This window comes from Dipodomys spectabilis, unplaced genomic scaffold (assembly GCF_019054845.1).
Source record: "Dipodomys spectabilis isolate Male_0828 unplaced genomic scaffold, ASM1905484v1 ptg000360l, whole genome shotgun sequence".
In the NCBI taxonomy this organism is placed as follows: Eukaryota; Metazoa; Chordata; class Mammalia; order Rodentia; family Heteromyidae; genus Dipodomys; species Dipodomys spectabilis.
In genome coordinates this window covers 436160-451325 of record NW_024871037.1, presented here as the reverse complement: position 1 = coordinate 451325, position 15166 = coordinate 436160, and the positions used below count along the sequence as shown (strand labels likewise).

The 15166-nt window shown below is 47.9% G+C and overlaps 1 protein-coding gene across 1 annotated transcript; it reads left to right on the top strand.

The window, feature by feature from the left end:
• Nucleotides 1-13849: 13849 nt before the first annotated feature.
• Znf660 (zinc finger protein 660) lies at nt 13850-14845 on the top strand. The gene has a single exon (XM_042666101.1). The coding sequence runs from the start codon at nt 13850-13852 to the stop codon at nt 14843-14845; it is 996 nt and encodes a 331-aa protein (XP_042522035.1).
• Nucleotides 14846-15166: the final 321 nt, after the last annotated feature.

The window sequence follows — 15166 nt, the reverse complement described above, 5'->3', positions numbered from 1 at the left end:
TGGTGGTGCTGGTGGTGGTGGTGTGTGTGTGTATGTGTTTGTGCACATGTGCATGCTATCTTTAACTCAAGGCCTGAGTTCTGTCCCTAAGATTGTTTGCTCAAGACTTGCACTCTAAGCCGGGCGCTGGTGGCTCACGCCTGTAATCCTAGCTACTCAGGAGGCTGAGATCTGAGGATCGCGGTTCAAAGCCAGCCAGGACAGGAGAGACCGTGAGACTCCTATCTCCAATAAACCACCAGAAAACCGGAAGTGGCGCTGTAGCTCAAGTGGTAGAGCACTCGCCTTGAGCTGAAGAGCTGAGGGACAGCGCCCAGGCCCAGAGTTCAAGCCCCATGACCGACAAAAAAAAAAAAAAAAAAGACTTGCACTCTACCATTTGAGCTACAACTCTACTTTCAGGGTGTTTTTTTTTTTTTTTGGTGATTAATTGGAGAAAAAAGTCTCATGGGCCAGGCGCCAGTGGCTCATACCTGTCATCCTAGCTACTTAGGAGGCTGAGATCTGAGGATCATGATTCAAAGCCATCCTGGACAGGAAAGTCTGTGAGACTCTAATTTCTAATTAAACACCAGAAAAATGGATGTGGCATTGTGTCTCAAAGTTGTAGAGTGCTAGCCTTCAGTGAAAAAGCTCAGGGAAGGAATGGGAATGTGCCTTAGAGTCTGCCTCGCATGCATGAAGCCCTAGGTTCGATTCCTCAGTACCACATACGCAGAAATTGCCAGAAGTAGTGCCGTGGCTCGTGGTAAAGTGCTAGCCTAGAGCACAGAGAGGCTCAGGGACAGAGCCCAGGCCCTGAGTTCTAACTCCAGGACCAGCAAAAAAAGAGAGAGACAGAGACAGAGACAGAGAGAGGGAGGGAGGGAGGGAGAGAGAAGAAAGAAAGAAAGAAAGGAAGGAAGGAAGGAAGGAAGGAAGGAAGGAAGGAAGGAAGGAAGGAAGGAAAGGAAAAAGCTCAGGGACAATGCCTAAGCTCCAATTAAGGGGCAAATTGCTGAAGTGGAGGTATGATTGAAGTGGTAGAGTGCCATCATTGAGTGAGTATCTCACTCAAGCGTGCAGGCCCTGAGTTCAAGCCCTAGGACTGGCAAAAAATAAAACACACAAAAAAGGGTTTCATGTTGAGTTTACTCAGATCTAGAGGATCTTGCACCATTACCTAGGCTATACTTGGACAGTCTTCTGCCTTGAGTTGGCCACTTCTGGGCCCATCTGTAGTTAATACCATCCTGGCTAGTGTATGTTTACATTTAAAAAATTGTCTACTCTTTTCCCTTTAACCATACTCATCATCTGAAGGTTGAGAACCAGCAGTAGACACACCTGTATCTGCTTCTAGTCTGTAGGTGTTGCTGGCCAATGAAAAATGAATGCCCTGGCTTTCTGGAACAGTCTCGGGTCCTTGCATGGATGAAAACAAACAACAACAACAACAAAAAAAAAACTGTAAGTACCTTTGGGGGAAAAAAATCAAAACTTTCATTGGTCATTTCGAAGTGTAAATAAAATTACGGATTTTAAAAAAAATCATCTGACCCTGTGATCTGTGTGTGTGTGTGTTTTCCAGTTTTCCATTTTTTAAATTTGACTCTATAGCCTTTATAAGGTGTAGAAGAACCATTTTTCTCAGTCTCTCACCGCTGAAGGATTTTCACAAAGTGTTGGAATGTCTTCTTGTGAGGAATATTTTTTTAAATTTTTTTTCTTATCTTTAAATAGTTGTACAAAGAAGTTCCTATTCTACAAAACACTATATGAATACAAAGTGTCTGATAACATTGTCACCCATGGCTCCATGTTAGGGATATTCTTAGAATGGGTTCTTGGGTTCCCATGGTTTCTTTGCCTTGGGAAATCTCTTGTGTGGTTTGTTGTTGTTGTTGTTGGCTGGTGGCTCCGCCCCTATCAAGGAGGGGGTGGTGGTTTCTCATTGGCTGGATTTCTAACCCCGCCCATCTCCGCCCCTTTCCAAGGAGGATGGTGGCTTCTCATTGGCTGGACTTCCAACCCCACTCATCTCTGCTCGACCCCCCCCTCCCCCCCCCCCCCCCCCCCGCTTTCAAGAGAGTGTGGTGTGGCTTTTCATTGGCTGGACTTCTAACTCCGCCCATCTCCTCGGCCAATGGTCGCGCACAGCCTGTGTTAGGGGCGGTGCCAGAGCGCTGGATGTCTTTGTAAGCATCTGGGGGCAGGGGCTGACAGGGGAGGGGTGTGTGTGGGAAACCACAGAGGCGCGGAAACTTCCAGATGCCTAGAAGGGCCGGAGGGTCTCCATGGGGGGTGTGGTGGGGGAAGGGATTCATGGGGAGACGCTGACGCAGTTCCTGGTCCGTCTGGTTCCCAGAAGTTTTGTTCTGGTGAGCTCTGGGGGGGCTGATTGTAGGTGGAAGTGTGTGTGGGGGGGAGGGAACTTGGGGGCCGGTTTGGGGGGGCCTGGGGGTGAGATCCCAGACCGGGAGTGGGGTGAGGTGGGGGTGAGGTCGTGGTGAACCTCTCCCCTCTTCTTTCCATCGCTGCTTCTTTTGTCTTAGATCCAAGCTGGCTGGCTGGCAGGATGGATGGATGGATGGATGGATGGATGGATGGATGGATGGATGGATGGATGGATGGATGGATGGATGGATGGGTGGGTGGGTGGATGGATGGATGGATGGCAGGAAGGATGGATAGATGGATGGATGGATGGCAGGATGGATGGATGGATGCATGGATGGATGGATGGATGGATGGATGGACGGACGCAGAACTTAGATCCCCAACCCCATCACCATCTTCCTCATCTCCTCTCTAGCTTTGGGTCGCCATGGCAACGGCCTAGTTGTGGTCCAGAGCCCAAGTAGTCCCCAGGATGGAGTTACTGGAGTCCGCCGATCGCTGAATCTGATCGTGGCTCTCTCTGCCTCAACCAGCCAGGACTCTGTGATTCTAGGGAACATAGGCTTGGCCCAAGGATAGTCATACGTTTTTTTTTTTCTTCCCTCAAGTGATATCAAGCCCCTGTCCCCACTACAGGTTTCCGGTGTCCTACAACTTGGGGTCAGGTAGGGTCAGTCTGGTACACAAGACAGAGAGCTCTGTTCTGGGAGGGAAGGTGATACAAACAGGTTTGACAACTTTAGAAGCTTGAGTCTGAGCTCACCTACCTGGGGAGGGGGGGGGGGGGCTGCTGGAGGGGGGACAAGGTAGGGAGTAGGAACCCAAAACATCATTTGAGGCCTTAGTAATTCTACAAAATGGGTGCTCCTAGGAGAACAATGCTGATGACCCTTTTGAAGTACCCGATTTCCGATGCCCCCTCACAGACCACCAGAGACCACGATCAATGCAAACAGCAAAGAGTCGTTTATCACAAGCTCGAGCTTGGTCCTGCATGCACTCGGTAACTGGTGATACTAAGAGGCCCTGAGCACAAAATCAGCATAGCTTTTATAGTATTGAACAAACAAGTTCACAAGGGAGTTTCCATACAAGCAGTTACATGATTGGTTAAAAATTGCACAGTACTGAGGTTTGAGTCCACCCTGACCGCACTCCCCTTTTTCTGATGGAACACTTGGGCAATTGCTCTGTTTCTTAAGGGTGGGCAGGGTTGGTAGCAACTTGCAGTTTTTCCAAGAACTGTTTTTTTTTTTTCTTTTGGGGTTAATCTGAGGGCAGCACAGCTATAGGTTGGTGGGCTTAATCTTAAAATGGAGCTACTTTAGCTCTTCATTCTCTCCTCTTCTAGAGCATCGGGGACCAATCATGGTTCCCTAAGCAGTATAGTAAGTGGACATCTCAATGGATGTCCCATCCTGTATCAGAGGGTGATATTTTTGTCTCAATACCACTAATTGTATGGTGATTACCCGTTTTTTAACAAATGCCATTAATTCGTTTATCACGCAGGGGCCTACAGTAAGTACAAGCCAAAGTACAATAAGAGGACCTACCAAGGTAGAGATTAATGCTGTCAGCGATCGGGAGTAGTTAAACCATGATTCAAACCATCCTTCTTGCTCTTCCCTCTCTTTTTGTCGTCTAGCTAATCGTTCCTTTAGCCAGTGACTCTTTGACAATTCCTGAGTGGTTTCCATAAAAACAACATTCCTCTCCCAATGCCACACACACAGTCCCCCTTCTTGTAGGAATATTAAGTCTAATCCTCTTCTGTTTTGTAGCACAAGGAGTTGTGGGACTTTTGGAGATACGCTATGGAGTGTTCTAGGTGTTTGATATCTTCATCTATTGTTACCCGAAGATTTGCATAGGAAGTTTTGTGCGTAACCAATAAGGCCACTCCAGCTCCTAGTCCAGTTAGCCTTAACAGAGCCCCAATAGTTACAATGGCTGTGACAGGTTCTCTTTGTACTTTAAGGATTTAAATTAGGCGTGGGGTTAATTGGATGAATACACAAAAGCTGCCTAACTGGTTTAAGGTTTCTCCATGTACACAGGGGGTCAATCCCATAGGACAGGCCCACCATTCATTTTCTGGGGGGATTATATATCTCTTATTTGGATTTAGTGTAAACATTCGGTTATACAAATAAGAATATTGGGAGGGCACTTTCCCTAAACACAGTCCATTTCTGACAACTGACTGAAGGGTTTACTTTACACCACTCTTTTGCTGCCATCTACATTGACTAACATCTGAACTGGTGCAGAAACTGCCTCTTACAGCTACGCCCTCATAGAAAGGAAACTGCCTGTCATAGCCTAACCAGCAAGATTTCGTTATTTCTGGCTGAGTCTGATTTAGGACTGCATAGGTATCTGCCAGCAGTTTCCATATAGAGGTCCCCAGGGGTTGGCTTTCTGCCAACCTGTTTTTGCTCGTGGATTTTTGTTGTGACAGATGTGGGATACGCTTATAGTTGGTCTTAAAGCTTTATTGGGTCCTATCACTGCTAGGGGTTGGATTAATGTTTTGGTGAGTCTAAGAGCCAATATGAGCCTTCCATCAGGGCTAATATGAAACCTGAATCACCATGTTTTTCCTATTTCCCATCCTTCTGCTCTTTTCCCTGTTGGAGTAAACTTAATTTGAATCGTAGGTCCCATAGCTGTCATTTGTGAAAAGTCCCAAAATCATTTCCCGCCAAATGCACTTGTTTCACACCCCCATTGTTCACAATAGAAGTCACCAACACTTCTACATTTGCTAGGGTCCTTTCCCTACATAAATGGCACATATACCATTTATGTATCCTACAGCTTGCATCCTGGCCCTGTAGGTCACCATTTGGCCATGATCCTTCAGTTATTTTGCACAAGTCAAAAGTTAAGTCTGGAAACCAGAGCGAAAGCCCAGCCTTAGGTGCCAGGAACTAGTTCCCTGGCCGACCCAAGATTACTAATGGTCCAAGTCCACTTATATGGGTAGTGGGGATTATTACAGGAAACGAAGCAGCTAATTAAAGCAAGCAAACCTATGTAAAAGCGTGCAGCTTAAGCATTAGTGGATTAAGATTTGTGAGCGGTGGGAGTGGTGAGAAGTACTATGTAGGGTCCCTTCCAGCGAGGCTTTAGGGTCTCTTGTTGGTGTCTCCTGACGTAGACCCATTCTCCAGGTTGGAACTTGTGTGGCTGGGGAGGAGGCCCTGTCTTGTAGAGTGCTCTCAAGTCACGGGCCACACGTCCTGGTGACCCTGTTGTAGTGCCCGCAAAGAGTACAACAGTTCTGAATCATCAAATTCCACAATTGCAAGACTTGATAAGCTGGGGATAACAGGTAGGGGCAAGCCAAACGTAATTTCAAAAGGGGTAGCTCCTAATTTACAGGGAGAGTTGCAGACCCTGTATAAGGCATAAGGAAGGAGGGCCACTCGGTCTCCGCCAGTCTCCATGGTCAATTTGGTCAAGGTCTCCTTTAAGGTCCAATTCATTCTCTCTACGTGTCCTGAACTCTGGGGACGATCCGCCCCAAGGATGGAAGCCAATCCCTGACTTACCATAGACAGGAAGGCAGGTCCATTGTCTGAGCCTATCATCAAGGGGAAACGGTACCTGGGCAGAATATCTTCCAATAACTTCTTTGTTACTCCCTGGTTTTACTTCAGTAAAATCTACCTCCCAGTACACTCCTGGTCTGCCCCTCCTTTCTCTAGTACCCAAACCCACTGTGCTGTGTCCCACATTAGTGAGCTGGCCTGTCTTGCAAGCTGCTACAATCTGCTGAATTTTGGAAGTGGCACCCTTAATTTTAAGCTGCATGCATCTTAGCAGGTCTTGCATTCTCCTTTCTCCCAGGTGGGTGGTTTGATGCATTTTTTTTCTTGTAAAATCTGGTGGCCTAGTTTCTCCGGAACTATAATCTTTCCCTGATAGTCCTGCCACCATCCCTGTATGCACTGTGTCCATGGGTGCAATTCTTTGATCCAGTTTAAATCCTCTTCTGTGTACTGGGGTACCTCGGACAATTCTCGGGGCCCTGGATCTGGGAGGGTAAGGGCCAATTTGTGCTCCACCTGGATACCCTGTCTCTTGCCTTTTGATGTCCAGGGCAGTGGACAATGGCCAGTCTCTTGGGTAGCCACAGCGCCTCTAGGAGAGCAAGAATCTCTTCCTTGTTTTGTATGGTTTTTTTCCCTCTGCCATTAATAGTCCTCTCTCTTTATAAATGGTCCCATGCACATGGGCCGTGGTGAAGACATACTGGCTGTCAGTGTAGACGGTTAGCTGCTTCTGTTTACCCAAAGTCAGGGCCTGAGTGAGGGCTATGAGTTCTGCCCTTTGGGCTGGTGTTCCCAAGGCTCAGCCCAGATCACCTCGGTCTCTGAGACTACCACAGTCCCTGCATATCTCTTGCCATCACGGATGAAACTGCTCCCATCGGTGAACCAGGTGGCATCTGAGTTTGGCAGTGGCTGGTCACTGAGATCTTCTCTGGTCCCATGAACTTGCGCAAGGATCTGTGCGCAATCGTGGAGGGGAGCCTCCAGGTCTGGGGCTGGCAATAGTGTTGCAGGGTTGAGTGCCATTGGTGCCTGAAAGCATCTTTGACCATAATTGCTGTGGCCACTATTATCCTCTGACATGGAGACCATCCAGCCGCAACTGGGTTCAGTTTTTGTTGTTGTTGTTGTTGTTGTTGTTTGGTCAGCCATGGGGCTTGAACTCTGGGCCTGGGCGCTGTCCCTCAGCTCTTTTGCTCAAGGCGAGCGCTCTACCACTTGAGCCACAGCGCCACTTCCGGTTTTCTGGTGGTTTATTGGAGATAAGAGTCTCACGGACTTTCCTGCCCTGGCTGGCTTTGAACCACGATCCTCTGATCTCAGCCTCCTGAGTAGCTAGGATTGCAGGCATGAGCCACCAGTGGGCGGCTTGGGTCCAGTTTTTTTGATAGATAGGCAACTGGTCATTTCCAGGGTCCCAGCTGCTGTGTCAAAACCCCTTTTGCTACCCCCTTATGCTCATCTACATCGAGGTAGAAAGGCTTAGAGATGTCCAGCAGACCCAGAGCCAGGGCGGACAGCAGGGTTGTTTTTAGTCTTTGAAATGCCTGCTCTGCTTTTTCTGTCCATTGGAAAGGTTGTTTTTTTCTGTGGTCATCTCATATAGGGGTTTGGCCAACTCCGCAAATCCCGGGATCCATAAACAGTAGAAGCTGGTGGACCCCAGGAATTCCTTTGCCCCTCCCAGGGAGTCAGGTCGCAGTATTTTAAGAACAGTCTCTTTTCTTGCCTCAGTCAGCCAATGCTGCTCCTCTTTTAGAAGGTACCCCAAATATGTCACTTCTGATCTACAGATTTGGGCTTTCTTGGTGGATGCCTGGTACCCCAGATTACCCAAAGTCTGGAGTAAGTCCTCCATTCCCTGAGTGCACTCTTCCTGAGTCTCTGCAGCTATAAGCAAATCATCCACGTATTGTAGTAAAGTCAAGCCAGGGTGGCTTTCCCAAAACTCACCCAAGTCCTCATGTAAAACTTCATCAAACAGGGTTGGTGAGTTTTTGAAGCCTTGGGGAAGTCATGTCCAGGTCAGCTGACCGTTAATACCTTTTCCTGCATCTGTCCATTCGAACATGAAGAGATCCTGGTTTTTGGGTGCCAAGGGCAAGCTGAAGAATGCATCCTTGAGATCCAGGACAATGTACCAGGTCCTGTACTGAGGGCACTCAAGAGAGTGTAGGGGTTAGGCACTGTAGGGTGAATGTCCATGACCCTCTTAATTACTTCCCTTAAGTCCTGTACTGGCTGGTACTTGTTGGAGTTGGGCGTCCAGACTGGTAACAGTTGGGTATTCCAGGCAGATCGGCAGGGGCATAGCACCTCCTGCTCTAATAGCCTCCAAATGTGGGCATCCTTGGTCATGGGGTATTGGTGGACCCTGACCGGATCAGCCCCTGGTTTTAACTCAATAAAGAGGGCTGGTCGGTGTTTTGCCAGGCCCATCCCTCCAGTTTCGGCCCAAGCCCCGGGGTACCTGCTCAGCCAGTAATTGATGTCTGTGTCTGGAGGTTGCAGTTGTTGGTGAAGGTGGTATTCATCCTCTAAAGCCAAAGTCAGCATAGGAAATGGCTGACCTCGTAAGTCCTTACTCGAGGGCCATCGGGGTGAAAATGAATTTGTGCCCCTATCTTGGTCAACAGATCTTGACCCAGAAAGGGGTAGGGGCTGTGGGGAATGACTAAAAATAAGTCACTCTCCCATTTCCAAGGTCAACAGTTTTTTAGTGGTCCATGGGTATCTCTTTACTCCGGTGACTCCTTGTACCCACACAGCATTGTCAGAAACCTTTCCGCTAAGCTCAATCAAGGCTGAATGCTGAGCCCCCATGTCAACTAGAAAGTCTACTGGAGTCCCCTCCACCTTGAGTTATCCTGGGTTTGGAGAGGGGAGCTGAACCCTGTCACCCCTAGTCTTCATTGGGGGGGGTGTTTAACATTGGTCTCTGGGGGGACCGTTGTCTGGATCTCTGTTCTTTTCTTTTGGGACATTCTTTAGCCCAATGTCCGGTCTCACAGCAAAAGGTGCACTGGTTTGGCCCTAGTCCTCTGCCTCTGCCTCCTAGCTGTCTCTGGGGTCTTGTTGGTAGCCCGTACTTGCTTTTCTTCCAGAGCATCTCTATTATTGTATACTTTTTGGTCTATTCTCACTAAGTCCTGAATATACTTACCCTCCAAGTCCTCAAGCTTTTGTAATTTCCTTTTAATATCTGAGGCTGCCTGGTTAACAAAGGACATGACTACTGCGGCCTGACTTTCGGGGGCACCTGGATCCAAGGGGGTGTACTGTCGAAAGGGGGACTCATTCCTTTCCTGCATTATTGAAGATACTTTGGCCAAATTAGTGGGCTTGCAAGCAGCTGCCCGGAGACCCACCATTAGAGTCTGGCGATAGACCTGAAGCCTCTCCCTACCTGTAGCCGTACTGTAATCCCAATTGTCTGGAGGGGGCCTGGTCAAGGGGAAGGAAGCATTAATTAGATCCGGATTAAGGGTGAGCTGCCCGTTATCTCCTGGGACTTGTTTCTGAGCCTCTGCCTGGATCCTCTCTTTCTTCAGTGGTGGACAGGATCCGGAGCAACTGCTGGCAGTCATCCTAGGTAGGCTGGTGAGTAAACATCACACTGTCTAAAAGAGTAATCAAATCTTTAGGGTTCTCTGAAAATTTTGCATTTTGGGACTTCCAATGATATAAATCACTGGTGGAAAAGGGCCAGTATTGGAGCCTCGGGTTCCCTGTGTCATCGGGTGGTCTGATCTCCTGAAGCGGCAAGGTTATGGTCGAGTCCGGAGGTTGCAGACTGGCAGTCCTAAGGGTGTGACCTCGCATCCTCCCCGCAGGGCCCTCTAAGTCTTCCCCTCTATCTCCCCCCAACCCTGCTGCCGCTGCTGCCTCCTTGGGGGCCAGAGGCGCTGCTGGGGGCTGCGGGGTAGGGTTAAGTGGGGGTGGAGTATCGAGGAAGAGGAGATTCGGATCTTCCTCCATCAGAACAGGAGGAGGCGCTGATGGACTAGGCACCTGTGGGCCTTTTAGGGTCAATATGGTGGATGCGCCAGAAGTGGGGAACAGGAAGGGGGATATCCACCTGCGGAGTGGGGGGGTTTCTACCAGATCTTCCCACACCAGGATATAAGGAATCTGATCTGGGTGTCCCCGTTTTCCAGGCAAAAATATTCGATGCTTTACCTTCTGAGTGATTGACAGGTTAAAGGTGCCCTCTGGGGGCCATCCAATCTCAACAGCCGGCCATTCTGACCGACAAAGAGTGATCAACTTACCTTTCTTGATTTCCAAACTCAAATTGTGGGCCCTGTCTTTAGCATCCTTAAAATGATTAGTCAGGAGAGTCAAGGGAGTACGCTGGTCCTGCCCCATTTCAAAGTGAAAAAGGGCCCAGCCCAAGGAGGAAACTGCTGAAAGGAATAGGCACCCGAGAAGGAATTGATAAAGTCGGCGCTGGCTCGGGTTGGGGATTCCGGCGCACAGAAAGAGGTCTTCTGGGGAATAAATCGACTCCTCATGTGGTCCTGGAATTCCAAAAGGATTAACTAAAGCGGGAGAGTGGCTGGGGTGAAAGAAGCCACTGGCTGCCCGTTTTGGGGGGCTCCAGGATGCCCTTTGATCTGAAAATAAAAGTAAGATGAACAAAGAAAAAGAGGCGCTGAATCAGAATGACAAATACAGACAAGACAGGGACAGCATGTGCGTCGAGACTTGAGCTCGAATCCACCCTTTACCCGCAGTAGCGGAGGCCGGAGCATCCCCACCCGGGAGATGGCTTCCCCTAAAGGTCCGAGGAACGTCTTCCACCGGCCCACTGGTGACCTTATAGGTTTCTTGCCAGTCACAAAACCCTACTTGCTAATCAAACACAAAACATTTCACATGAAGCAGCTGCACCCCTACTTACCAGCCGGCTAGACGACTTGCTGATCAGGCATCTGGGTGAGCTTCTGGAGGGGGGCATCCCGGACGAGCCCCCAGATGAACTACCTGATTTCAGATGCCCCCTCACAGACCACCAGAGACCACGATCAATGCAAACAGCCAAGAGTCGTTTATCACAAGCTTGAGCTTGGTCCTGCATGCACTTGGTAACTGGTGATACTAAGAGGCCCTGAGTACAAAATCAGCATAGCTTTTTATGGTATTGAACAAACAAGTTCACAAGTTCAGGGGGTTTCCACACAAGCAGTTACATGATTGGTTAAAAATTTCATAGTACTGAGGTTTGAGTCCACCCTGACCACACTTCCCTTTTTCTGATGGAACACTTGGGCAATTGCTCTGTTTCTTTTTTTTTTTTTTTTTTTTTTGGGTTGGTTGTGGAGCCAGAACTCTGGGCCTGGGCGCTGTCCCTCAGCTCTTCAGCTCAAGGCTAGCGCTCTACCATTTGAGCCACAGCACCACTTCCGGCTTTTTTCGTTTTGCTTATGTGGTGCTGAGGAATCGAACCCAGGGCCTCTGGCATGCAAGGCAAGCGCTCTACCACTGAGCCACCTTCCCAGCCCTTGCTCTGTTTCATAAGGGTGGGCAGGGTTGGTAGAAACTTGAAGTTTTTCTGAGAACAGTTTTTTTTTTTCTTTTGGGGTTAATCTGAGGGCAACACAGCTACAGGTTGGTGGCGTTAATCTCAAAATGGAGTTACTTTAGCTCTTTAGTCCCCGAGCATTTGCTCAAGGCCTAGCACTCTACCACTTGAGCCACAGTGCCAATTGCATTTTTTTCCTATGATCAGTTGGAGGTAGGTCTCTCATGGACTTTCCTGCCTCGGCTGGCTTCAAACTGCATTCTGCAAATCTCAGCCTCCTGAGCGGCTGGAATTACAGGCATGAGCCACGGCGCCCAGCCACGGTTCTTAAGGACAGGATATTACCTTAGAATGGATATTGTCTGAATATCTGCTTAGAGTTGAGCTCTAAGAGAACTCATCGTTCGTATCTGTCAACAGCAATTCTTGACTGTACTAGGAGCTTCCTCATTGAATCTAAAGAGGAAACCAGGCAAAATGTGCTGAGTAGATCATTTGGAGTGAAGTTGCTGCCATACAAATCATCTTTGCTGAACAGGTGAGAGTTAGACTGTGAAATTAGTCTTGAGACAGGACTCCTACTTGCTAAAGGATGAGGGGTCAAGGATTGAAAGCAAATATTTCTCATTCCTCGGATGAGCCACTGGTGCCCAGCTTCATTGTACAAGTTATACATAAATCAGAAATACCAGGTTGTAGATCATAAGTCTATTGAATTTTTTTAGTCTGTTATGGGGCTTAAACTCAAGACCTGGCCACTGTCCCTGAGCTTCGGTGTGCTTGAGACTAGTACTCTACCACTTGGGCCACAGCACACTTCTGGATTTTGAGTGGTTAATTGGAGATAAAAGTCTCATGGGGACTTTTCTGTCCTGCTTGGCTTCAAACTATGATCCTATTAAATTTTTATTAATCATTTTTAAAATAATGTGGATAGCCAGACATCAGTAGCTCACACCTGTAATCCTAGCTACTCAGGAGGCAGAGCTCTGAGGATTGCGGTTCAAAGCCAGCCTAGACAGGAAAGTTCTTGAGAGTCTTATCTCCAATTAACCACCAAAAAACCAGAAGTGGTGCTGTGGTTCAGGTGGTAGACACTCACCTTGAACTGAAGAGCTAAGGGACAGCGTTCAAGCCCCACAAATGACAAAAATAAATAAATAAATAATGAGGAGGAGGGCTGGGAATGTGGCTTAGTGGTAGAGTGCTTGCCTAGTATGCATGAAACCCTAGGTTTGATTCTACAGTACCACATAAGCAGAAAAAGCCTGAAGTGGTGCTGTGGCTCTAGTGGTAGAGTGCTACCCTTGAGCAAAAGAAGCTCAGATACAGTGCCCAGGCCCTGAGAATACATAGGAGGTAAACCAAGGTGGTTTAGCTGCACCTAGAGGGTTTCTAGAATTCTTAGCCATATTCTAAGACAGAATCTGCTTGCTCTTCTATAGAACAATTTTGAGTGTCTATTAGGTGCCAGCCACTGTATCACTCCAAGTAAGAAAATAGATCAGCTAGCCAGGCACTGGTGGCTCACGTCTGTATTCCTAGCTACTCTGGAGTCTGAGATTTGAGCTTGGTGGTTCAGAGCTAGCCCAGGCAGGAAAGTCCATGAGACACTTATGTCGAATGAACTACCAGAAAAACAGAAGTGGAGCTGTGACTCAAAGTGGTGGAGCCTTAACTTTGAGCAAAAAAAGCCCAGGGACAGTGCCCAGGCCCTGACTTCAAGCTGTTAACGACAGAAAGAAAGAAAGAAAGAAAGAAAAAAAGAAAGAAAGAAAGAAGGAAGGAAGGAAGGAAGGAAGGAGAGAAAAAGAGAAAGAGAGAAAGAAAGAGAACAAAAGAGAGAAAGAAAGGAAGCCAACTCAACTACAAGCCAAACTCATCTGGAGATTAGTCATTTCACATAGTAGAGGCCAGATTATATTGATTTTTTTTGTTTTGGGGCATGGGGCTTGAACTCTGGGCCTGGGCACTGTCCCTCAGCTCTTCAACTCAAGGTGAGCACTCTACCACTTGAGCCATAGTGCCACTTCCAGTTTTCTGGTAGTTTATTGGAGATCAGAGTCTTGGCGACTTTCCTGCCTGGGCTGGCTTTGAACCATGATCCTCAGATCTCAGCCTCCTGAGTAGCTAAGATTACAGGCATGAACCACCAGTGGTGACATGTACAACATGTATTTTTTTTTTTTCAGTTAAATGGTCAAGCTGGGGTTGAGGAGGTATTGACACTATTCCTGAAAAACCAAACCAAACCAAACCATCCTTATACTGTATTCTTGCAAGAATTCCACAGACGTGATGCTCAGGATGCCACCATTATCAACAGCTCCTCTGAAAAAATAATAATATTTTTTAAAAAAAACATCCTTTCCATCAGGCAATAATGAGGAGAAAGACAAGAAATTTCCAATACCCTGTGGTGAAAGACACAACCGCCTTCACAGAAGGGAATGATCCAGAACCTGAAGGAGATGGTAGCCAGCACCAGGGTCCTCTAACAAAGGAGAAAGTTCAAGCTGATAAGAGACAGTACGTGTGTGCGGAATGTGGCAAAGCCTTCGGTCAGAGTGCCAACCTTACTGTGCATGAACGAATCCACACTGGTGAGAAACCGTACAAGTGCAGGGAGTGTGGCAAAGCCTTCAGTCATAGCTCCAACCTAGTAGTGCATCAGAGAATTCACAGTGGACTCAAACCCTACAGGTGCAGCGAGTGTGGCAAATCATTCAGCGGGAAGTCCCACCTTATCCGACACCAAGAAGTCCACAGTGAAGAGAGAACTTACGCATGCAAGGAGTGTGGGAAAACTTTCAGTCGGAGCTCAGGACTTATTTCCCACCACAGGGTGCACACTGGAGAGAAGCCTTACAGTTGTCTTGAGTGTGGGAAAGCCTTTAGCCGGAGTTCCAACCTCAGTCAACATCAGAGAATGCACAAAGGGAAAAAGGTGTTCCAGTGTAAGGAGTGTGGGCGATCGTGTGGTTCCCACACCAAGATTCTAGATCATCAGAGACTTCACAGCGGGGAAAAGCCCTACGAATGCAATGAGTGTGGGAAAGCCTTCATCTTAAAGAAGATGCTTCAAGAACACCAGCGACTCCATCGCCGAGAGAAACCTTACACCTGTAACGAGTGTGGCAAAGCTTTTACTTCCAATCGCAATCTTCTGGACCATCGGAGAGTTCACACTGGAGAGAAGCCTTATAGCTGTAATGAATGTGGGAAATCTTTCCGACAGACTTCCCAAGTTATTCTGCATTTGAGGACCCACACGAAGGAGAAGCCTTACAAGTGTGAGCAGTGTGGGAAAGCCTACCGTTACAGCTCGCAGCTTTTTCAACATCAGAGAAAACATAGCAAGGACATAGAAGTCTCCTAATTAACCAGTTGTCAACCATACAGCTAACTGCTTCTTTTCTGAAAAGTAGTTTTGTGCTGGGTGCCAATGGCTCACGCCTGTCATCCTAGCTACTCAGGAGGCTGAGATCTGAGGATTGGGATTCAAGGCCAGCCCAGGCAGGAAAGTCCATGAGATTTTTTACCTCCAATAAGCTACCAGAAAGCCACAAGTGGCGCTGTGGCTCAACTGGTAGAGCGCTGGCCTTGAGCTGAAGAGCTCAGGGACAGCACTCAGGCCGAGAGTTCAAGCCCCACAACTGACCAAAAAAAAAAATCCATGCAGGGAAAATATGTACAGAAA